The 24,982-nt window shown below is 29.8% G+C and overlaps 1 protein-coding gene across 2 annotated transcripts in view; it reads left to right on the top strand.

The window, feature by feature from the left end:
- The window catches only part of LOC125066859 (organic cation transporter protein-like), a 61,687-nt gene extending 41,055 nt beyond the window's left edge, over window positions 1–20,632 (top strand). Inside the window, exons 2-7 of one of the 2 annotated variants that reach the window (XM_047675151.1) lie at window positions 15,635–15,813; window positions 15,960–16,294; window positions 16,667–16,987; window positions 17,881–18,511; window positions 18,875–18,984; window positions 19,090–20,632. In XM_047675151.1, the coding sequence (XP_047531107.1) occupies window positions 15,635–15,813; window positions 15,960–16,294; window positions 16,667–16,987; window positions 17,881–18,511; window positions 18,875–18,984; window positions 19,090–19,147 (1,634 nt within the window). In that variant the 3' untranslated portion in view covers window positions 19,148–20,632. The remainder of the gene's footprint in view (window positions 1–15,634; window positions 15,814–15,959; window positions 16,295–16,666; window positions 16,988–17,880; window positions 18,512–18,874; window positions 18,985–19,089) is intronic. The other variant, XM_047675152.1, reaches the window with a different exon arrangement.
- Window positions 20,633–24,982: the final 4,350 nt, after the last annotated feature.

The raw sequence follows: 24,982 nt of genomic DNA, 5'->3' as shown, positions 1-24,982 counted from the left end.
TCCTTCTTTTTAAAATTAAGGACAATCAAACTAATGTTGTTATTTTATTAGTAATAAATCTTATTACAAATTAATTCAATTAGCGTAGATTTTTTATCGGTCAGTCTTGAATCGTCGAAACAATGAAATTACTACAAATAAACCATTTCCGGTTCCGAGATTTGCCGTCTCATCATATTCGAGTGAAATAATGAAGAGTGCACTTGTATGTATTTACCTACACACTTGTGCACTATAATCTGACCTATGCTATATGTCTACCCGGGAATCCAACCTGAGATTTGTAATATATCCATATGAGCTGAGCACTAGTCTAAATAGCCAGAACTGTAATTCGGCATATTATGGATAAAATTAATTGCAGACGTCAAGTTGATCGATACCGAAGTTTGGCGGCCTAAACTCTGTTACAATTTTTTTTGAATCACAGGCTAAGCCTGCAAGCCCCCGGTTTTGCTGAAATCTATGGACGTTGGTAATCGCTGGTGGTAATCTATTGGCCTCTTGCTCATTTGCCACCAATAGCATAAAATTATAATAATGAAACCTCATATTATGCTATGTTAAGTCTACATATTTACTGCTCTCTTTATAAAATCGTTGTATTTTTTCGGACAAAAGATTTCCACGCTTTGTCCATCCATACTTTGTCCGAAAAATAAAAGAAGATTACAGACATTAAAAAATATATATATTTAAAAAGAGTAACATCGAGAACAAAGACATTGCCACAAGTCGTAATTTATATTTGTGTACAGAAAAATAGAAATAAAACGTTCATATGTGGAATTAGAAAAAAGGTATACTTTTGTTAGACAGCACTGAAGTGTACAATGCTCTGATTGCACCATCGATCGACCCCTGCACAACCGGACTGGCAAATTGAAATTTGCATTCTTACATATTCGAAACAACTTGAATACATTTAAACATAAAAAAGATACGGCTAAGGCTCTTACAAAAACTTGAATAATTTTACGGGTATTTTAAAATGTTTTACCCAGAAGAACCTAAATAAAACTCTATAGTTATTCTTTTCCACATACTAAATTACATAATTATATATGTTATTTTAATTCAATAAAATCATTATAATTATATCCAGTATGAAAATCTATGAATACTAATTCTGAACTCATCTATTTATTTAATCTATAAAACAATGATAATAATATAAAATTTTATTATCGTTTATTTTATTTTCTGAACTGGACGAATATAATCCTTCTTAGATATTGAATAAATTAATTATATATAAAATGAATGGCCATGTTCGCTTAGCCTGAATATGAGGTCTTTATAAATAGATATTGCAGAATATAACTAACCTAACTAGCTTTTTTTATGATATCGGTAGGCGGACGAGCAAATGGGCCATCTGATGGTAAGTGGTCACCACCGCCCATAGGCTAAATATCATCAATTCCTTACATCACCAATGCGCCACCAACCTTGGGAACTAAGATGTTATGTCCCTTGTGCCTGTAGTTACACTGGCTCACTGACCCTACAAACCGGAACACAACAATACTGAGTACTGCTGTTTGGCGGTAGAATATTTGATGAGTGGGTGGTACCTACCCAGACGGGCTCGCACTAAGCCCTACCACCAAGTAAACGCCGTATCAACTCCATAATGCGAGGTTTAATAGATAAAAATTTATGTATTTCATATTGATATACATAAACTTCAAAAATGTCAAAATCATACGACAGTAATAGGTAGATTAAAATCAGTGATTTATATTTGCTTGGTTCTAACATTTTTAGTTAAATGTAAGTGGAGGTAATATAAAGCGCATGAAAACATAACTACTACAAATGGCACGGAATTAGCATAATAGTAAATAAGGCAATTATTTATGATAAATATGCTCTAATTTACTACAAAACACAAAAATTTACGTACCGACTACAAAATGAAAAGTATTTCTTTAGTAAAAATTTTATATAGTTGCCAGTTACTCACGTTATATTTATTTATAACGTATATCTTTCGAACGCTTAGATTATTATCGTCGTTGTAACTGACCTTAATATATTAGTATAATTAGACATAAAAATCAAAGTTTGTAATTACTCGATTGATATATAAATATATATATATATATATATATATCAATCGATGTGTGACTTACTCGCCTTGTGTTGCAATGCTAGCCTCGAAAAGCGTATTTGCATAATGCTCATCATCAAATCGTTTTATTCGTTTTGTTCTTATTATGAAAATGAAGAAAATTACTACAGATTTTAAACTGTAATTTGTTTAATTACTACAGAATAAAAATACGTGCCCCACAGAATTTTTTATCATCACTTTGTATAAATAACTTTTTGCTTATTTACAAAACAATGAAAACAAGATCGACAATATTGAATGGACCGAATGTAGATGGTCAAGGCAATTTTTTTTTTTTTAATATTTGAATCCTTTGACGTGCAGCCGACGGTGAGTAGACTAAAAAGGCGAAATAAGGCCATATACGTAATTTGGCATATTTGTAAATAATACATATTATGCACAAACAGGTTACACAAACAAAAATGTATTAATATTTTCAACAAAAATCGCAGTTTCGTCTTGTTTTTTTTATTTCAAATTACTATTACTTTACGTTTTATTGCCAAACAGTAATTTATATAATTTCTATTGGTTTCAAGCGTCAATAGCGCGATGGTTTATGGGCCGCCCAGCTATGTAAAAGATCGGTCCTGAACCGTCGGGTTTTTGTCGTATCCACTCCTAACACAAGTGATAAACTTAAAAGGAGAGGTAAATAGGAATATTAGTAATTTCTTAATTAATTTTAGGCATTGCTAATATTCCTTAAATAAAAAATAAAAAAGATATCAAATAACAATCAGTACCGAACAGTAAAATCTTATACAAGATATCATAATGGACATATAATTGAACAGGATATTTTTTGAATTAGTTATACTTGCACTGTACTTGTGATTATTATTGAAGTGGTCAGTAATAACAAGTATAACTGGTTACACGGGGTCAAAATACAGGGTATATATTGCATGTCGGAAGTTATATCGGACTTCCGAGGGGCATAGTATCAAATGATTACGATTTGAAAACAGTACCATTTAAGATTATAATAATACGTTCATCATAATTAATTTGATAAAAACTATCTTTAAATACATACATAAAATACCTAATAATTAAAATATGGTTACCACGATGCCAACCAGTAAAACTACCAGTCGCAAAACTTACTCATGAATCACTACGTCCATTGGTGAACACCGCATGAAAATCCGTTGATGAGTTCTTGAGTTTCTTGCATTCAGACAGAAAGACGCACCGGGGATATTTTGTTTCATGATACATATGTTTATCCAAATAAATATTTGATACTGACGCGTAAAATATAAAAGAAAATTTCAAGGTAGAATTCAAGTGAATCGAATCGTATGTAACATTTTTGATAAAAGCAATTCAATACGATAACATGTAGAATATTTATAGGTTATTATAGGTAAGACCTTCTATATAAAATATCTAATTTGCATCATACTAGCTATTAATAACTATAAGTGTTTCGCAGGAAAATGCAATATCCGTTATTCCCGTTTTATTAGTAATTATTTAGCAACACATTTACCGTGGCCGTATAATAATATGTTTTTATTTAGGAAAATAGTATTTACAAATATTGTCGATCATTCATGACATCTTCAATGGAATTGTTTAAAAACATTGCGTGTTGGGTCAAAGGTTAAATTTACTTCAATAGATAATACGTTTAATGAACAAGTTAATATAAGAAATTCTTATGTACTGGTAGACTGAATGACGACAACAGAGACAATTTAAATAAAAGGCCATAAAAAAGTAAGAATAATAAAACATGAGATATTTTCAAAATACTCAAAAAGGCTATCGAGGTAATCGACCTTATGTTGTAATATTTATTCACCTTACGTGAACATTTTAGGTGACTTGGTGATTGACAATATTGAATTTTAAAATGTACAACTACAAACTTCTTTGAGTGCCATCAATTTTATGTCAAAAAAGAAAAACATGCGAACAGATAAACCATTACATTTTTTATCAAAAAGCAATACTTAGTATTATTGTATTGTTTAGGTTTGAAGGACGAATGAGCCAGTGAGACAACAGGTACTAGGGACATAAAATGTTAGACCCGGCGGGATATTGCGATTGGGGGTGTGGTGATGATGTAAGGGATGTATTTTTTGTGTCAATGTTTATTAGTTTATTGCCCACAAAGAATCAAAGTGGTTTGGTCCTTTAGCTAATTCACCCAACATTATTTTTCTATTTGGTAGAGTAAATAATAAGTTTAGTACCAAGCCAAACATTCAAACAACCTAAAATAATTAAAATTAATATGTGTTTATAATCATACTGCAACAATTATTTGTATCTATTTAAAGAGTTAATCGTAAAATTATTATTAATATTATTAACGTATAATTGCACACAGACAGACAACATCAGAGATTTATAATTTAATAGGATTATCTATAGAAGCACTAACATAGTATTAGTTTATCGCTCACTAACCCATAACGATAAGAGAGCATAATTATTATATTTATTGCTGAATGAGTTTCAATTTAATTACGTATTCGCGGTACATAATACACTTGTTATCATAAAGTATTACGAACGAAGTACTTTTAATCAAATCATGCAAAGTAAAACAAAAACCAATAAATAAATATGCATTCAAATTAATACAAACAAAAGGTTTCGGCAATAAAATAAAATCTTATTATTGTTATAATATATAGCAATGTAATATGTCGTATACGCGTCACGCACTTAGGCACACACACACACATACGCGCGCACACAGGCGCGCGTGCGCGCTCACGCAACAGCCAGCCAGTCTTTTCTCGTCATGTCATAAGGGTCGAACTTTCTTCTAAAGCGTGTCAATAGATGTTCCACATAAAAGTATCAAAAAAGAAAGACGTATTTACTTACATATACCATAATCTAATTAATTTAATAAGTTAAAACAAATCAACAAAAAAATACAATAATAGAAAAATGAACAATTACACATCATATTTACTTAAATATCGATACTATGTATACATGCTCTAGTTATTTACTTGATGCCAATGGCCTTTTAAAGTCTTTTAATAGAAATATTGTTGGTCGTGTGAAATTTTTACCTTTTAACCACAGAGGCCATTACATCTTAGTCTAGGTTACGTCTAAATAAAGACTTGACGTCCTTTAAACCACGCCACTACCGGCCTGCCAAATGTCTTAAAACTAGTTGATAATTACTTCCTAATACATCTATTTATGGAATTATACGTAAAACGAAACGTATGCATGTTGAAAAGTTTTGATACAAATAAATTTTGACTTATTCTTGTAACGACTTCCTGCTACTTTTATAAATAACTATTCATTTAAATATCCACAAATAGTATAGTTGAAATATATGAAAGAATTAATATATTTAATTCTTAGCATATCCGTCCTATATTTGCAAAGATACTAATAAAAATAAATAATCTCTTTTGTAACCGCTAATCTATGCGTCAGCAGTAATGTGGAATTCGCAAAGTTGATCCTGATTCCTGATCCCTTAGGCCATTTTTTCCCCAAACCCAACAATCTACTCAGGATTCATGCTAATTCCACTAAAAATACTTGTCATTAAAGTAATCATATAAGTAAAGCCTATTACTGTATCAAAATAATAGATATATGATAAATAACATGGAAATGAGAGACCACTCGATGTTGCATAGAAATTAACGAAATGTATGTAAGTTACCCAAATGCAAGTCTTCGCATTATTTTCCATAACAAAGACTTGACAAATAATATTAGTTAACAGTAAAATTCAACTAATCTTTCAATAACGAAATAGTTTCCAAGGTTGGTAACGCATTGCCGCATGTAATAATTGTTTAATATGTCTTACAACGCCAATATGCGGTGGTGAAACCTTACCATCAGGTGACTCATTTAAACGTCCCCTACAAATTTTATTAAATAAAACCTGAACCGAAGACTTACTTGATGCCAAATATTTTGACGGGAAAGCTTTAATGGGTCGTTTTGCTTCAACCGATATGGTTACCGACATGGCACATAAAAACTTGTTGAGTTATGATGATTATATTATACTATAAAACAAACAGCTAATATCATATCATAAAACATGCTTTATATTACAATTTATATTTTTCATTAAAGTTCCAGTTTAATTCAAAATATATAAATAACGAAAAGAGAACATTGATTCTTTTAAACTAACTATAAATAAATATAAACCTCAATACAATATCATACGAACAAACACGCAACAGCCTTGACTTTTGAAATCATTACATTGGTGTTTAAATTTATTACAATTTCTGAAATCCCTTTTAAAGTACATATTTTTTATACAATATGACCTTACGGAGTTGTTTACATGAGGTCAAAGATATAACGAAATATAAGTACAAATAACAGAGTCAAAAATTACTCAATCAATTAAATGAGATTACGATCACAAACAGTTCGATGATTGATAAATAAATGATTTTGATTAACGTATTATTTAATAAACAATTTTCCTTCAAAGATTGTGAATTCTTTATCGCCATTAATATTGCTACATATCTTATCAATAGGAAATAAGGTACAAGGTGTAAAACAAAAGAATAATAACAAATTGGTCATGTATTGTACAGTTGATATTTTTAATTTTATGAATCTGAAATTGTTTATATTTATTTTAGTCCTCAATGCAAATATAGATTATTTTTTCATTCATAACTCAATTTATACTGTTATTATTATATGTGATATGCAAATTAAAATAATATAAATAATTAACATATAATAAGACCTGAAAAAAGACAAAAGAACGAATTAAATGCAGTTAAATTGTTTAAAAAAAATTATAAGCCACGGTCACTCATCATCAAGACAGTTACATATATTATACACATTATCACCTTTAATTTACCCTATATAAAATAGTTTTAATAGCTTAAATAAAATCACCTAAAACTTCGGTTGCAATGGACATCTGTAATGCATTTGACGCTGTTGATCACGATTTGTTACTTGCGTTCGTATCATATTATATAGATAGATACATTTATTATGTAATACATTTATTATAAAATTAGGAGTATTTGCATTTCCAGATTGGACAAATATTTTCTGATTGATATAAGATTAATGTCGGAGTTCTACAAGGTGTCTTTTTATCTCCTTTACTATTTCTTTATTTGATATCAGTCATCAATTTTATTATACCTTCACGTTACTATTCACGCTGACAATAACTTTATTAGCACTCTTTAATCGATGATTTAATATAACCATTAGTTAATTTAATACTAATCCCTTACGAGTCAATACAATAGTAGATAGTTTAAGTGCAGAAAAATTAGCTCATCTACTTAAATAACTATAGAACTACCTGCATAATATAAACATTATTTTATAACTAAATGTCCTTATCAACACTAAGTTTGTAATCTCTCGATGAAGTAAATATTTTACTTTAGCTTACAAACGATGACACTTAAGCAGTTCCTATATATACACACGTGAATTTAATTTGTAAACACTTTTTTATCCATATAAATGGCTGTTCTTATGCTTGTTATCTAGGTCCAAATCAATATTAAATAAAACTACTATTACACCTGACTTTTTCTTAAATAAATCTTAAATACTTCTTTCGCTCTTAACTACGCTGAGTTTTGATTGTTTTCCTATATTATTTTCCTACTAATCCTTGTTTGTTATATGCTTGCATATTTTTATGATAAATTTATATTTATTTTTTTGGAGGATTCTCTTGTAATTCTAATATCTAAATTTTTTGACGTAAAAAATGTATGTAATAACTCTAAGTTTTACTTCTAAATTTCACATCAACTTTTACATAATACAATAGCAATAACGCTTTGTGCGACTTCATAATGCACCATAAAGTACCTAAATAATAATAAATATCGGTAAACAATAGTACTTTCATACGTCATTTATGAAATCGTGTTTTATTCAATCAAAAAATGTAGTTGCGATTATGTTATCTATAAATCATATCTAATTTCGAGTGTTGTTTAAAATTTCATCAGCAACATATCTTGATAAATCAGTAGATTGCTTGATAACATTATTACCTATTGGTAATAAAGTTATCAAACAATCTACTGATGTAAAAATGTATCACGTATCTTTAAGGAAAACGTTTTAAATTTCGAATAAAAACAATTTTAATCCCTATATCATAAAACGTCAGAGCTATAGGGGGGCACATTGCTATGATTGTATTACTTTTGCGTTTTATCCATAAAACTCACAGTTCAGCAGCGTGGTGACATCGGAATGAGGAGAGAAGTTTGCCCAATAGTGGCCATTTACGGGAGGAATTTTAAGGAGCAGAATTAAGCAGATTCTGATAGAATAAAATAAAATATCGTTAAATTATGTAACCTTTCTTATGAATAAAATAAAAAAAAATGTAATATAAAACAATAAACCATAACCAAGGGCATTTATTAATAAATAGAACTCATACATTTCGTAAACATATATTAGATCATAAACATAATTATTCCGGATAGTAACTGTAATTATTCTACAACCACAATATCGCGATCGAACCTTTTAATGTTAAAATGAGTCTTACAAGTTTTTTTTTTTTAATAATATTATATAAGCAACTTTTATAATACAATCTATACACAAGCTATTTATTCGCAGTGTACGTTGCTAAGGCGTCATTTTACCTTTCATCTGCTGTATTTATTTATGAGTCCAAATTAAACAGGATAAAAGACAATTATTATTTAAAATAAATCGCGTAATATATGTTACTTTAACTGCGGGAAATTTACTAAGCACAAAATTCCAACACCCGTTAAACCCGAGTTTCGTAAAATCCGTTCCTAGCGGACACCCTATAAGGAACCTACCGGCCAAATTTCAAAGATTGATGAGATTTAGTGATTAAACAGTTAATGGATATAATATTTATTTATTACACCAATTTCATTAAAATTATCATTTATTATATCTTTCCTTTGTAATAACAATTTTCCTCAAATATTTTTGCTATCTTAAAATCTATTATTGGAACTGTTCATAGTTATAAACATGGCGTTGACGATTGCTTTACTACTACGTTGACATAATAAACTGTATTTAAAAATATATACATTATATATGTAATTTTTTTAAAATACATAATACATATAACTTATTACCTTATGACCTTTAAAGTGATACATTTTTTTCAATCTTACCTTTATAATCAATTAATTAAAACGATCCCAGGATTTAATTTAATTTATAAATAAATATAAGAAAACATCTCTATTCCCACGAGTAATGAGGCACTTAAGGAAAATAAAAGTTATCTTATCGTCTGCAAAAGACTGAACTTCACGCCAATCTCATGTCAAAATTACAAAACGATTGTTTCGTTTACAAAAAATAAATGACTTGAGGAAAAAACTTACAATGAAAATAACAACATATAGATAAGTCACCTACTTTAAACCACCACATATCTATAATCATACTATAAACATTATAAAAATAAAAGATTTGCTTACTAGTAATCGATAAATTCCTGAATCAATTTTAATAATTATTTTACCATTAGTGAACTTCTATATCCATAGAGAACAATACCCCCCTCCCCCCACGTACACGCAGGAAACTATTAATTCATATGCTAAAGGTACATTAACCTTGCCATTGACTTTGGTGTTTCAAGTAATAGCACTGACATCTGTAATAATCAACTTTAAAACTTTATATATAAATTTTGTTAACGGGTGTTTAGTTAAATAATGCCGTCTTCTTCTTTTGGATATCAAGTCAATAATGGTAGAAAAGGAGAACTATTTGTTTAATTAAACTTTCTTTAAGCGTTTATAATTGAAGCCTTATTCATATTTGGCATTAACTCTTTTATAATTTGCATATTATAATTATTTGTGTGAGATTTTTATCATAATTCTTTTTATCAAAATTTTGTATCATAAAAAAGGACGAAGAGATTGTAATTGATTTATAGACAATTTAAAAATTAAAGATTAGTTACAAATTCTCAACTTACATATCAATAATATTATACTTATATGGATTCATAAGTGTTATATGTGAGTTATTGTAAGCTCTATAGTAATATGTAGTATGCATATTATTTGTGAGTAACCAGCACAGTGACCGAGTGGGAATCAATTTCATTGAGCACATTCGCTTCCGGAGACGTCCCCCAACGCTGACGCCCGCCTCACACGCAACTATCATCCACTTAATATAAGAATTACTCCAATTACCTAGGAATTTAAATTATTTGCGTACACCATCACGACTATGGTTTACTTAGACTTACACAATTTAAATATACTAATAAATAAATCTTGTAAGTTTAAAAAAATATTTTCTAAAATTTATTTTATTTACTTGATTTATTGTATAAATATATATTTGATAATGCAGCGAGATCGGAGTCTCTTTTAGTACATCATATTGTTATATTAGAAGGTGGAGAAACAAATACTATATATGATTTTGTCTCGTGATATCATAATTGACAGATCGTAGTTATTTTTGCATGATTTGCAATTTAATAAGATATCATGATATAATATTACAAATAAAAAACGCTATCCTTTAATTATACAATAATTTAATCGTAGAACTAGACTGTTTCGACTCGAAGGCCGCGTATTCGAATTCTGACAAGACCTTCTAAGTTTTTAAGTACTAAATTATTTACATCCGCTGTAGTTAAGCAAACCAACGTCACTGGTTTGTGGATGATTCGAAATTGTATGCTCTGGGATGTGCGCACTCAAAAACAACCATCCGATTGATCTAAATATGTTTATTAACAAAATATGACGTAATTAAATTTATAAAAATTTAAAACCTAGCACCTCTTAGTTACATTAACTCTCACCCTTAAAAAAGGAACAAAAAAATACTAAGTATTATTGTCGTGCGGTAGAATATGTGCGGTGGTGTGTATCCAGACGATCTCACGCAAAGCCGAGTGTATTTATTATCCATCTAAGTATCGGCGACGAAAAAAAAAAAATTTGTGAGAAAAATCTGCAATTGTCAAAAACATGTCACATGTGTATTTTTACGCCAAATCCACTTTGGCTCTAAGTGATATAATAAGCTCCAAACCTCTTCAAAAGAGTCTTCTTTTGAAGAGGTTTGGAGCTTATTAAACCACTTTGTCTTAGCCCAACAATAAAAAAAATACAGAAAATTACTTCTGTTTAGTTTAAATACATATTCACAAGTTCATAATGTTATCATAACAAATATTACACACAACACTTCATATGAATCAAACAGCTACTGCTATGATGACTCAAAAGGTATAGTCTTACCACTATAATATAATGACCATTTCTGTTAACACATCTCCGGCCTGCGTAGACACCGTAAAAGCCAATTTAACGGGTCATCAGTTGGGTTATGACACTTGTATACTGACGATGAACGAAGCGGAACGCTCACAGATTGTAATTGTTTTTCTTAACTTTTTCAAGGGAAATTCATTAGCGTATATCAAATGCAAATTAAATGTTTTTATTTAATTTAAATGTCCGTGATATTTAACTGTCCGGTATAGTTAAAACTGTTACCACAGATAACAATTAAACTTACTGTGTTAAGCAATTTTTTCACAACATTTAGTAGTGTTGATATTAAACTTATAGAAAGCAGGTCATTGTCGAATCAAACTTTGATTAAAACGTATATACATATAGACAACGGTACTACTGTCATTCTAAATGTTTGTAATTATTTTCTTATTTAATTTATATAATACGTGCAAATCATTTAATAAGGCAGAACAAAACGAACTGAGCTCAAAATTAATTATGTAATGGCATAAACACCTCTTAAAATTTTATTATTACAAATATTATCCTTTTTAATTTTATAAATTATTTGACCCATTTTTAAGAAGTTTGTCTTAACACGACTTATAACGTAAACGATATGCTTCCTGACCTTGGCCCCAAATGCACCCCGCTGTCCGTAGGATGAAGAATAATGTTTCATAACGTGACGCCTTCTATATGATGCTCTAGAATCAACCGAGCTGTTTTCTTCCTCGTAAACAAATCGGGTTATACGTAGTTGTTATTGTTTAGATTTTTTTTTTAATTCCTATTATACTATTATTAAACTCTATGTTTCTTATATGAAGGATTATATTTAGAAACTTCTGGAACAACTATGAACAATATCGGTTGATATAATATATCCAAACAATTGTTTTTCGATATTTCTATCGAAAAACAATTGTAACGGAATTTCTTTATATGCTTATTATATAATGTGTTGCAAAGGCATATGTATCCGTCTGACATTGTTATAATCTTGCATGTCCTTATTCTTGTATAGGTCACGAGGCAATCGATTAATGTGGAACAAAAGATTAAAATATACCATCTGGATCAGAATAATAAAACGTCCTTGATAAAGATACGAGAAAAAGAAAAATAATTACTTGCGTGATTCTAAGTCGTCGCGGAGTCCTCATTTCTTAACCCGGTGCTTCTTTTGATACAATTATTTATATTTACTTTACATATTTAGCTATTTTTTATATATTATGTTATGGTCTTTCTTTGAACTGTGTTGTATTATTGGCTTGCTTACATAACTGTTTATTCACCTGACTCAAGTTAATGAACCAACCATAAAATAATCAATTTATCTACCTATAAATTTATCTGTTATTGATATAGTATTATGTTATCTACCACCATTCAATTAAAATATTAATTCAACCAATTTATCTGACCAAATCTAAAAATTCAAAAACCAAGGCGATTGCTAAATGAATTGACCTATAAAATTAATCTAGTGAATAAGAAATATATTCATTTTTCTATCTCATCTACATCTCTCATAAAACAATTCACTCGTAAATTAATTCATTTATAAACTCATTCTGCAAATCCGTCTCATAATAAAAGGCAAGCAACAAGTCAAATTATAACACATACATTTAAAACTATTTCAACCTTACCGATTACGAATCTTATATATCTTACGAATCATTGTAGTAATTCGGTTTCGAAGAAATACATTACTCAATAATAGATACATTTTGCAGTATTACCATATTTTCTATGGTTTTATTTTATGCACACTCAACTATATCCAGTCAAAAAAGAGATGAACCAAAACTTTTATATTCATAGCTGCCGATCATAATTCCTCATTCCTCTTCTTGCGATTTCGCAAACACTCCTTTAAGAATATCTGGCGTCTTTATTTTGTATAATTAGGTTATGGTTAAACCGTTGCCAATTCTATCTCAAGAGATTTAAAAACATTGAATAGCGTCCCTTAAGGCAGTTACATAACGATAACAGTATGCATTATTTAAAGGTCACTTATAAATTATATATAATTTAAATATTTTGACTAAGAATTGGAAATAAGAGATTTCAAAAACATACATTCACTTTTACTCGCTATCCCCATCAATTAAGAAAATAAATAAGTGTCGTTATAATTGTTAATATTAAGCAGTGATTAATTACGTATTATACGAAAAATGTTGACGAAGTACGACAAAGTCAGTCGCAGTTCGTCGACATTAAGTATATTGAAGATCATTGCCAAGGCATCACACGAGTTCTTTGTTAATGTATATCGTATGTTTGCGTGAACTATTCAGTTGGCGTGTGGCGTAACAAACGCATTGAGATCTTTGAGCGCTTTCGATTGATTAGATCTGATTCGCTATAATTGTATGACTTGATACAATGGTAATTGAGAGGTCTTATTGCACTTTATATAACTGCACTTAATTAGGCGTCGCTATAAATAGATAGTGACACTGAAGAATCCAGAAAGTTCCTTCCATATTGAACAAAATAATAGTTGATATGAATCAAATCATTTTACTAACAAATTAATTTGACCTTAAATATTATAAAAAAAATGCTAATTGTTTTATAAATAACATCGGAAATATGTAAAGATATAAATAACTATATAATTACAATGCGCAAAAAATTATAGTTTTGGGTTAATTAATTCTATAATAAATATTTGTGTGCACAGATAACATTGTTGAAATAAAATAAAGTTCTGTAAAAATCGTAAACTTATCGTTACATGTATAATTATGTATGATACAAAAATACAAAGCGTAATATAAATGTTTATAAATAATAAAAAAATCACAATACATATTCTACAGTAATTATATCCCGGAAATTGACTTAAGAAGATACAATTTCATACTCTGAACATTTATGATATTATAACTATTGCTTGTTTTTAGAAAAACAATACACATTGTAAGGTCATTGCAATAATAACCTTTAGACGATTAATTACAACTAAATCAATGTCAAAATCAATATTATCTTATGCGTTCTCTTTAAGAGAATCGAGATAACTCCGTGAGTAAAACACGTGGATCTTGACCCAAAGGTCGTGAGTGTCCACAAAGTCGTACTTACAGTTAAGGGAAACGTTAATATGTCGCACGAATTTTCAAATATTTTATTATAAGTAGTCTTTTCCAATTACAAAAGACAAAAGACATTTAAACAAAAATTTACAACAAATTGATGCGATATCATTGGCCGATAACTTGAATAATCTTAATATTCATTATGGATTTGCGAAAAAATGGCGATTTAAAAGTTGACTTAGCTACTATTGGAACTTTGGAATTAAAATTTTAAAGGGTATAAGTAGTTCACTGGAATATTGCTGTATTATAAATAAAGATATATAAATCAAGAGCTGTTAGTAGTGCACAATATAGCGTAGCATATTATTACATAAATCTAAGGTTTGGTCCTTCTTCAATTGCAATAGGCTATAGACCTTTCTCAAGAACTAGCTTACTACTCAAATACTACTATTGTAGTACATGTTTAAGCCTTCCCGGCTCGCATAAAATGCTCTAGCATTGTATATTATGATGATTAATAAACAAAACTTGGAGCCAAACACTTGTCTCATTCGTGCCCACATTACACTTTATTCTACCGCCAAAGAGCAATACTTGGTAAAATATACTTGTTTTGTTCCGGCTTAAAGCGTTAATAAGTCATTGTAAATACAGACGCAAAGACATAGCATCTTAACTCCCAAGGTCGGTGGCATTGGTGATATGAGGATATGATTGAAGGTAGTGGTGACTACTTACCGTCAAATGACCTATTTGCCAGTCTGTCTACCTAAATGACACAATCAAAACTACTAATCAGGATGTCCTGATAGAGAAATCCAATATTTTTTTACTGAACCGACCTAGTTCACTTTTTCTGTTTTATTCTGGTATATCAAATGATGTAGTAATGAATAATTCTTGTATATTTGCAAAAGTTATTAAGACTTGTGTCATTTTTTAAATTCGTGACATTGCTACGATATTATACTACAATTGCTTTACCTACTCTGTTATACGAGTTCGTGACATTGCATAACTTAATAACTTTATATCTCTACTTTTGTTAACACTATTTAATTACTTTGCTTTTTTATATACGCGACTGATAATATTTAATCCAAGTGTCTCATTATAATGACATTAATATTTCGTTTTTAATATAAATCTATAGATAATAAAATGTATTTTTTATTTATTTTCAGTCATCCCCAGTCAAGGAATAAGCAAAGAGAAGAATCATGATTCCAACGAAGATATCGGACAGAAGGACGTGGTATCCTTAATAATTGGCGACTATGGTCGTTGGCAGCTGATGATGACGTTCCTCCTATCACTGTTCTCTTTCCCGTGTACATTTCACATATATCTACCTACATTTACGGTAAAGATTTAATTAGATATCTATTTTTTTTTCCTAAAGTAGATATATATTATTTTTTTTATGACTATATTCCAAAGTTTCATAATAGAGAAAGTTTGTTTTGAGCCTAATAAAAAAATCTATACTAACACTACTATTTATTTTAGGTTAAAGCTACAAAATTTTGGTGTCGGAGACCTGAGAACTTATCAAGCTTGCCGTTAGAATATTGGATTAACTACAGTCAACCGGTGGACGCATGTTCAGTACGCGTGCTGCCTGATGGGATTACCGCAGAAAGTATTATGAACAATACGGCTCCCATTTTAGACTCATTCCTGAGATGCAATGAGTGGGACTACGATCGATCAGAAGTTGGGGATACTATAATATCAGAATGGGATCTCGTGTGTGATAGAGCAACACTAACTAATTTAGCAGAAGTTGTGTTTCTAATCGGAGTTGGAATTGGAGGAGTTTTAGGCGGATGGATATCAGATAAGTAAGTTCATCTTGAAACAAAATATTTAATTTGAACACTTCAATTTAAAATTACTTTTAATCTGACTGTTTTTGGCCCAGCGCCTATTTTCAAAGAAACAGAAAATTAGTTCATGATTATCCATTTTTATTAAGCATATAAAGTTAGATTATTAATATAATAATAGAATAAAATAATTAATATAATTATCTTATAATTTCTTTCTTGAAATCTAATACATACAAGATACTCACGAGGTATCGCATAATGATAGATGATTGTAGGTTAGAGTTGCGCAATTAAAAAAATAATACAAAGCGCACAGTAAGTCATTCTCTTTAAAAAAACATTTGTAACATAAGATAACATTTTTTTATTTTTTTTTTATTTCAGATTTGGCCGTAAAAGAATACTCATCGGTATGATGTTGGCTCAAAGTTTATTAGCAATCTTATCCCTACTGATGCAGTCGTACTTGCAATACGTTTTAGTGAGACTCGTGATGGGCCTCGTCTCCGTATCTGTAGTATACGCGGCCTTTGTGCTCTCTGTTGAATTAGTAGGTGGTGCATGGGTGACGATTGCTGGAGTCTGCAATTTCTTCCCACTGCCATTAGCGTATATAATTGTATCGCTGCTATCAATGGTCTTACCTAATTGGAGAGATTTACAACTAGCTTTATCCTTACCCGGATGTTTCCTGCTTGTACTATGGTAATAAAAATATTTTTTTATATGTAATATTAAGTTTGAAGTTTTGCTTTGATATAACATATACGCAAATATGTGTTATATAATAAGAATTTGATTAATAATAATAAACAGTTAATAAACAGAGAAAATAAAATAATAGTTTGCTCGCATCAATAATGTGATCAAAATCATCTGTGTTTTTTAAATTCGTGTAATTAAGAAGAAGCCTCTTATAAAAATAGATGGATGGTCGAATATTCTAATATAACTTTATGTATTTATATTTAAGTAAAAAGCGTTGTTTTTATTCTTTCTTTCTGTCTTTCTATAAAAATAGTATATAATAATCAGTTTTATATATATACAGTTTCAATTTATATTCCGTAATTATTTTAATTCACGTGGGATTTTAAATAACAATTTTATGTCGTGTCGTTTAAATCTTCTAAAATTTTGTGAATTTATTTTATAAAACTATTTCATTCCATCCGAGTGTTCCACGACACCTCTTGATATATTTTTTTATTCTGTGGATACGCATTATTAATATAAAGGCAGATTATATTTCTTTCATCTTTTAAAATATTTCTCTCCAGCTACCTAAGCATAAATGTAGATTATATCATTCCTACTTGTTATATATACTCGGTAGAATATTATTGTGTTCCGCTTTGAAGGGTGAGTGAGCCAGTATAACTACAGGCACAAGGTACATGACATCTTAGTTCCTAGTGTTGGCGGCGCATTGGTGATGTAAGAAATGGTTAATATTTTTTGCAGTGTCTATGTCTATGGTTGGTGGTGACTTACCTTCAGGTGACCCGTTTGTCAGTCACTCTACCTATTTTATAAAATATATTAAAAGAACTTTGTTTTTTTCTATCCAAATTTATAACCGGTTTATTTTATTTCAGGTTCGTCTTGCCAGAATCTCCGAGATGGTTACTCAGCGTAGGCAGAACGCAAGAAGCCAAAATAGTATTAGAAAAAGCATCAAAATTCAATAAGAAAGACAATATAGCCGATATTGACAAATTACTTACATTAAATAAATCTGAAATCAGGACAGAAGAACCGAGTGTACTTATGCTTTTCAAAGGATATTTATTGAAGAGAACCTTTTGCCTATTCATCATATGGTTCTCTATGACAATCGCATATTACGGACTTCTGTTAAATATTGGTAAATTTAACTTGGGCAATTTGCACATTACTTCAATAATACTCGCAGCTGTAGAAATACCTGCAATTGCTATAAGTATTCCAATACTATTCAAAGCTGGTAGACGCATACCAATTTTTGTCTCTATGGTTGTTTGTGGACTTGCTTGTGTGGCGAGTGAAGTGTTTGCTATATCCTTTGAGGATAATTGGATAATAATATCATGCCTCATGCTCGGGAAGTTTGCAATCGCTTCGACAAATATCATGATGCCAATATTCACAGCAGAACTTTATCCCACAATTATAAGGAATCTGGGAGTGGGCGCAAGTCAAATATCATCAGGGTTAGCACTCATCTGCATTCCCTATTTATGGGAATTGGTAAGTTTATTGACATTTATTTCAATTTTAATACTTGAATACTGCTCTCAAATTTAAATTAGCTACTACAGTGCATGTATACTATTTGTTCTGAGATCGACAAGTAGTAAGAAGGCAGTTTAAAGTAAGGTCATAGAATTTATATAGGCACTTACTAACACTCTATGATTGTTCGATATCTAAACATTTTATTGCTACTCAAAAGTTTGCCTTGCACTACAATTTTATATAAAAAAAAGTTTTAAAATTAATGAGACCAATATTTACTTCTAGTTAATCGTAATTTAACTCTAGTTTTTTTTTTCTATTTGAAAATTTTTTTATTACTTTTTTTTGGTAAAATCACATTTTTTTGTTCCACAGGCTAAGTTGAACGAACACTTACCAATGGTTACGATAGCAGCCCTCAGCGCCGCAGGTGGCGCTATTGTACTATTGCTACCAGACACCATTAAGTCTAAGGAACCTAAGAGGTAAAAGAAAACTTATGTAAAGAATATTATGTCTAATATAAAAATATATAGTAAATTTTATTTGCTAAATTTAATAAGTATTTATTTATAAATATTAATTTACAGATCGGCAAATTCTTCGTGCAATGGAACGTTTACCGTCACTGACGATAGAGGGCAATAGTTGATATAACAAAGCTGAAAGCTCATGTGATCATTACAAAATAGTAAAAAAGTGATAGTAATGTATATTCGTCTTTATTTTAAGTGAAATCCTTGTTTTCTATGATTTTATTCTTCATTTCTTTCATATTTAAGTACACGTTATAAATATAATTTTACTGTAACGATTTTTTTAGTAATTAAAAGACACAAATTGTAAATTTTAGTAAATAAATCCATCTAAATGGTATGGGACTTCGTACAATTATTATAATAATCATTTTATTATAATACTTACAATAATATTCGATTATAAAATATATAAGTATTATGCAAACATTCAATAAACAATTTTTAGCATGAAAAATATCTATTCGCAATAAGCAGTTTATTAAAATTCATAATTGTTCTATCCTGAAATGTACAATAAATATTTATTATATTTAGTTTAAATTTAAGTATATTTGTAAATAAAATAATTGTAAAAGTATTTATACATACCTACGTTAGGTATTTACTAGAACTGTTACCAGTTTTAAATTAACAAATGTGTCAGTAGTGCTAGGTACATTTAAGGTTTAATTAGCTTCTTATTTAAGGTACTACGTTTTACGATTACTTGTTAAGAACATGTTAAACTTCGTTATAATAAATATGACTTTCATGCAAAAACAACAGTAGCAAAAATGCAATGCTGAGTCTGCGCGCTATGAATTGTCTGTTATAAAAGTTATGATTTAAAGTTTTATATATAACAAGTAGCGCCATCTTGTTGTGATTTAGCGAAAACAACCTGCACAAGTTTTGTTTGTGTATAATATATATAATTTATTATACATTATTAAAAAAAATATGTAAATCAATATTTAAAAATTCGATCCAGTAAATATTACAATTATAATTAATATTTTTTAGCGAGTTTTAGAGACTATTTAATTCGTTCGTACTTTGCTTGCCTCTAAGAGTTTGGGCTTCTGTACTTACATTCATTATTAAAAATTATATAAGTTTTTAGTATCACTGTAAAAAATGTAATAGTGTCCGTTTTAGCATGACCGTTGGATTTAAAATTACCGAAAGAAAGCGAAGCTATTACATTTTCGAATTGATATAACAGGGCTTAAAGCTTAGCTATCTTTTTAAATTCTAAATATCAGTTAAAAATATTTTAGCCCTGTCAAATTTAAATCATATAATTAGACTTAGTTATAAAGAAGTAACAATGAATTTACATACTAGTTGTTTAAGATTATTTATTGGTCTCGGCAAATTCACAAGTATACAAATTCTTTGATTACAATTTAATCTGTAATATGTCACTTATTAAATTTTAATCAAAGCAGTGCTATCATTGAACTTAATATATATTCAAAAGCGAGTCATAACGAGCAACAGATACAAAAAACTATGGTATGACATATTATCTATTTTTATTTGTGATATTTAAAGAAAATGTTGAAAGTTGTAAGATAACCACATGTACCTACCTAAGTAAATATATGTTGATAAATATATTTTTAGAAATAAAATTATTGTTTAATTTATTGCTGTTTATACAATCTAATGCTCGCACGCCTTCGAATACTTCTTTTGTTATGTATGTACAAATTATGAAACACGCCATCTATTGTACTTTGATGGTACTATACCAAAACTTAAATTCAAGCATTTTTTTTACCTAAAAAGGTTTTTAATAACTACTTAATAAATCGGTGGTACAAGCCCGTCTGGGAAGATTTCACACCCTCATCAGATATTCTACCGCCAAACAACAATACTTAGTATTGTTGTGTTCCAGTTATAAGGACAGTGTAACTACAGGCAACAGTGACATAAAAGCTTAGTTCCTAAAGTAGATGGCGCATTGGCGATGTTTTATATTTTTAACAGCGGCAATGTCTATGGGCGTTGGTGACCTCTTACCATTAGCACGTCCGCCTACCTATATCCTAAACAATACAACCGTGACGTATTATGAAATATTTTTCTGGTACATAAGATTACTCTGTATATTAAGACTTGATATCTCCCCAAATAAATAAAAATTCTGGCCATTATATATTAAACAAATATTTTAAAGTTATAAGTGCGATAAAATTCGTAAGTATAAAAATGCTGCACATAAGCTATTTTAAAACATTTGAAACGATTAAATTAGATGTTAGGGGGCATTTTATCCGACAACTGCATGTTTGTAATTAGTATTTGCGAACTACGATTCCTTTCAAACATTTCAAACAGTGAAGTTTTGTTATACGTCGATAATTAACAGTTAGAAGATTTATACTAATAAGAGATTCATACTCGTTTAAGCACCTATTTAGTCTTTCAGTTTTAGGTTTAGGAGGGGTAATATTTATTAATGCCGAGTCCAAATCGTGCGAATCGCGTGAATAAAAAGTCATTGAATTTTCTACAAAGAAAAGTAAAACTCCAAAGTACGTTTGCACGTATAGGTTGATCCCGCAGCTGAACACACTTTCTTTTTTTAAAGATAACTAACATATATTAAAAATATTGACGGACCCCAATTAAATCCCTGTGGCACACCTGAGGTAGATAAATTCCTTAAGAAATCTTAAATTGATATAGATTACAGTGATACGTATTCAAGCACAATCAGAAAACCATATTACATAATATAACTTCGTGATTCACTCAAAAGGCGTTTGAAAATTTTATTTATCTATAAGCATAGAATTGCATTCTTAGATCAAATGACTCACATAGGAAATTTGTATATTCTAGTCAGTTGGAGCTTGTTGAATGCAAAGATATAAAGTCGTGTCGTTTTGAACTTTATAAGAATAAAACTTGAATGTTTGCTTAATATTATTATACTAGATAATCCTAACCTCGGTTAAATTATACCATGTAAATGTTTTTAAAATATCCGTCCGCTAGTTTCCGGTGGTAATTCATCTAAGTGGACACGTGTCTTTTCGTCATGCAAATCTATACTGATATTATAAAGAGGTATTTGTTTCTTTTTTGTATTTAGGGATTGATCTCGGAAACTCATGAACTAATTCTAAAAATGTTTATGTTCTTGTTGTTTTGTAATGTTATAACAAATGAACAAGAGTGTGCGGAAACACAGGTATAGTCTGAATGTAACGGAAAATTCGAATAGAGCAGAAAGAGCCGACGCCTTACGTCCTTTCCGAGGCATAGGAGTGTGCACACCTCGAACTACCAGACTCCGCTTGTACTGTATAATAATCATCATTCACTTCTCTGTTTAAATTAATTTAAGAGATATGAAATTGAAATATAATATGCTTTAAAGGACGTTATAAATCTGTATTTATTTTATTCACCCATGTATACTAAAGACGAAAGTATAATTCTTTTAAGTGTCAGGTAAATCAATATATAGCGTCTGCGACGTGTATGTATTTATATTGTTGTTTATATTTCGTTTTTCCAACCATGTGAAACAAATACAAGATATCAAAAGTATGTAATAACTAAGAAAATTGCACGATTTAAAATGTCAATGAAACGAGGTATTAGTCTCAGTCCGAGAAAAATAACAGTTGCAAAATAATCATTATTTATGTTATTGCACAGTTATCCTAGCCTTTACTACTAAGGCTAATTGTGTGTAACTTCACTTACCAAACTGTGAAGATAATTTTAAGGAAATTATTTTATTCAAACTTACCGTAACGTAACGTAACTTATATACGTTATATACGTCTAGTTGTATAATTATTTTATGCAAATTTAAATCACACAAATTCACTCACTCGGCTAAATAGACAAGAACCATTCCTTATATCACCAATACGCCACCAACCTTGAGAACTAAAATATTATACAACTGCAATACTACAGTACTAAGTATTGCTGTTTGGCGGAAGAATATCTGATGATACCTACCAGTACGGGCTATTCATATAAATATCAATGTCGTATATAACAATTTGACGTTTCGCGTTCATGTTCTGCGGTGAGTTTCAAGTTTCTTCTAACAGAATATCTCAGACAGAAAGCCCAGGTGCATGCCAACTGGCTTTATGTCCTATCCGAGACTCTTCTTAGCTAGTAGACAGATACTGAAAAATCTTTGTGATTCAAAAAACTGAATATAATCAGATTTCTTATCTTATTAGCACGAAGCGAGATCAGACCGAATTCAGGTCTGAAATTGAAAATCACGTTATTGAATTATCAAGTGATATTTAATGTCAAAACTTAATCTTTTGTTAATTTAATATTTTATAAATATTTTACGATAAAAGAGTTGCCTACTACTGACCAGTACTTCTACTAGTTACTTCAGTGGATAGTCAATATTTTCTGCGAAATTTTCCTAAAATATTCTTAAATCTAAGCGACCCCCTCTGTTATTTTGTCTATATTCCTATAATTATATCAAAACCACATGATACTTGTTTCGCGAAAATCTCAAGTTTAAGGATTGGTGATTTCTGGCAATTAATTAATAAACTTTTGGCAAAATTGTTTCGTTTAATATGTACAATTGTAAATTTTTTAAATTATTTATTATGAAAAGAAGAACGAGCCATACTAGTATAATAACATAACTAAATTTTATTAATCGTTGTTTTGCAAACTTTTTATTCATAACTAATTTTTCATATTTAGCAAATATTCAGTAGAATCATCAACTTATTATTTTAAAAAATCATGCCAAGTTTATCCAGTAGTCTTTTACGAGATACAAATTTTATTACATCATCTTACCGAATGGTGGTTGGAAGGGCATTACACACAAGAAACTGTACTTAAACCTTACATAAGGATATACATATAATATAATAAGGATTTAATAGTCGAATTGTACAGGTTCAAATAAAATTGAATAAGTTTTTTTTATTTTATTGATAATAGTTTGGCAGACTGGCAAATGAGCCGCCAAATAGGGTAAAAGGTCACCAATGCTTATACGTATTGGCAATGTAAACTGGCTGCAAACTGAAATATAAAAATACTAAATATTTCTGTTTTGCGCTAAAATATGTAATAAGTTGATGGTATCAACCTGGTTAGGTTAGTGCAAGGGCATCTTAACCGATGAACGCAGGTTCAAACCCAGGCAAGCACCACTGAGTTGATTAATTTGTGTTTATAATTCATCTCGTGCTTGGCGGTGAAGGAAAACCTGCAAGTGTCTAATTTCAACGAAATTCTACCATATGTGTATCCACCAAACCGTGTTAGAGCAGTATGGTGGAATTAGCCAAATCTCAAATTTCTCAAAGAGAGAGGACGCCTTAGCCCAACCGTGGGACATTTACAGTCTGATACTGTACCTGAATACATTTTCACATCGAATACAAGTTACAATCAACTTAATTAATTTGCTCTCGTCAGAACTCCTTTAATGATCACATCAACATATGACGTAGCGATGTTAAAATCCAGGTCACGGTGTAATTCTTCATTGCTGATGTGGTCTTGAACGCTAATTATACGGGACATTGACTTCGTCTAGGGCGGCGCGGGCGCATTCCCTGTAAAGACAATTACTAAATGTCGGTAACGGTGGCGGCCGACGCGCGTCGTCAGAAGATACGTGATTCGGATACTAATTTCGTAGTCTAGGAGTTCTAAATTGCCTTATTTGGGACGGACGGTTCAATAATACAGTGAATAAGTAAAACAATACATACCAGTTATTTCAAAATTATTTAATGATAATACATTACGTTACGTTGAATACAAACATGATGTGCGATTAAATTATAAATTATCTTAAATATTTTTAGATTTTTTAATATAGTTGTTATATAAGATTTTTTTTATATAAATTGATATATAATGTAAAATGTTAAAGACTTTACGCTGAATAAACGTTGACAAAGAGTTCATATTGCTTACATTTTAA

Source organism: Vanessa atalanta, chromosome 10, assembly GCF_905147765.1.
Source record: "Vanessa atalanta chromosome 10, ilVanAtal1.2, whole genome shotgun sequence".
In the NCBI taxonomy this organism is placed as follows: domain Eukaryota; kingdom Metazoa; phylum Arthropoda; class Insecta; order Lepidoptera; family Nymphalidae; genus Vanessa; species Vanessa atalanta.
Note: the sequence above shows the minus strand (reverse complement) of the source record. Positions and strands in the feature narration are given on the sequence as shown.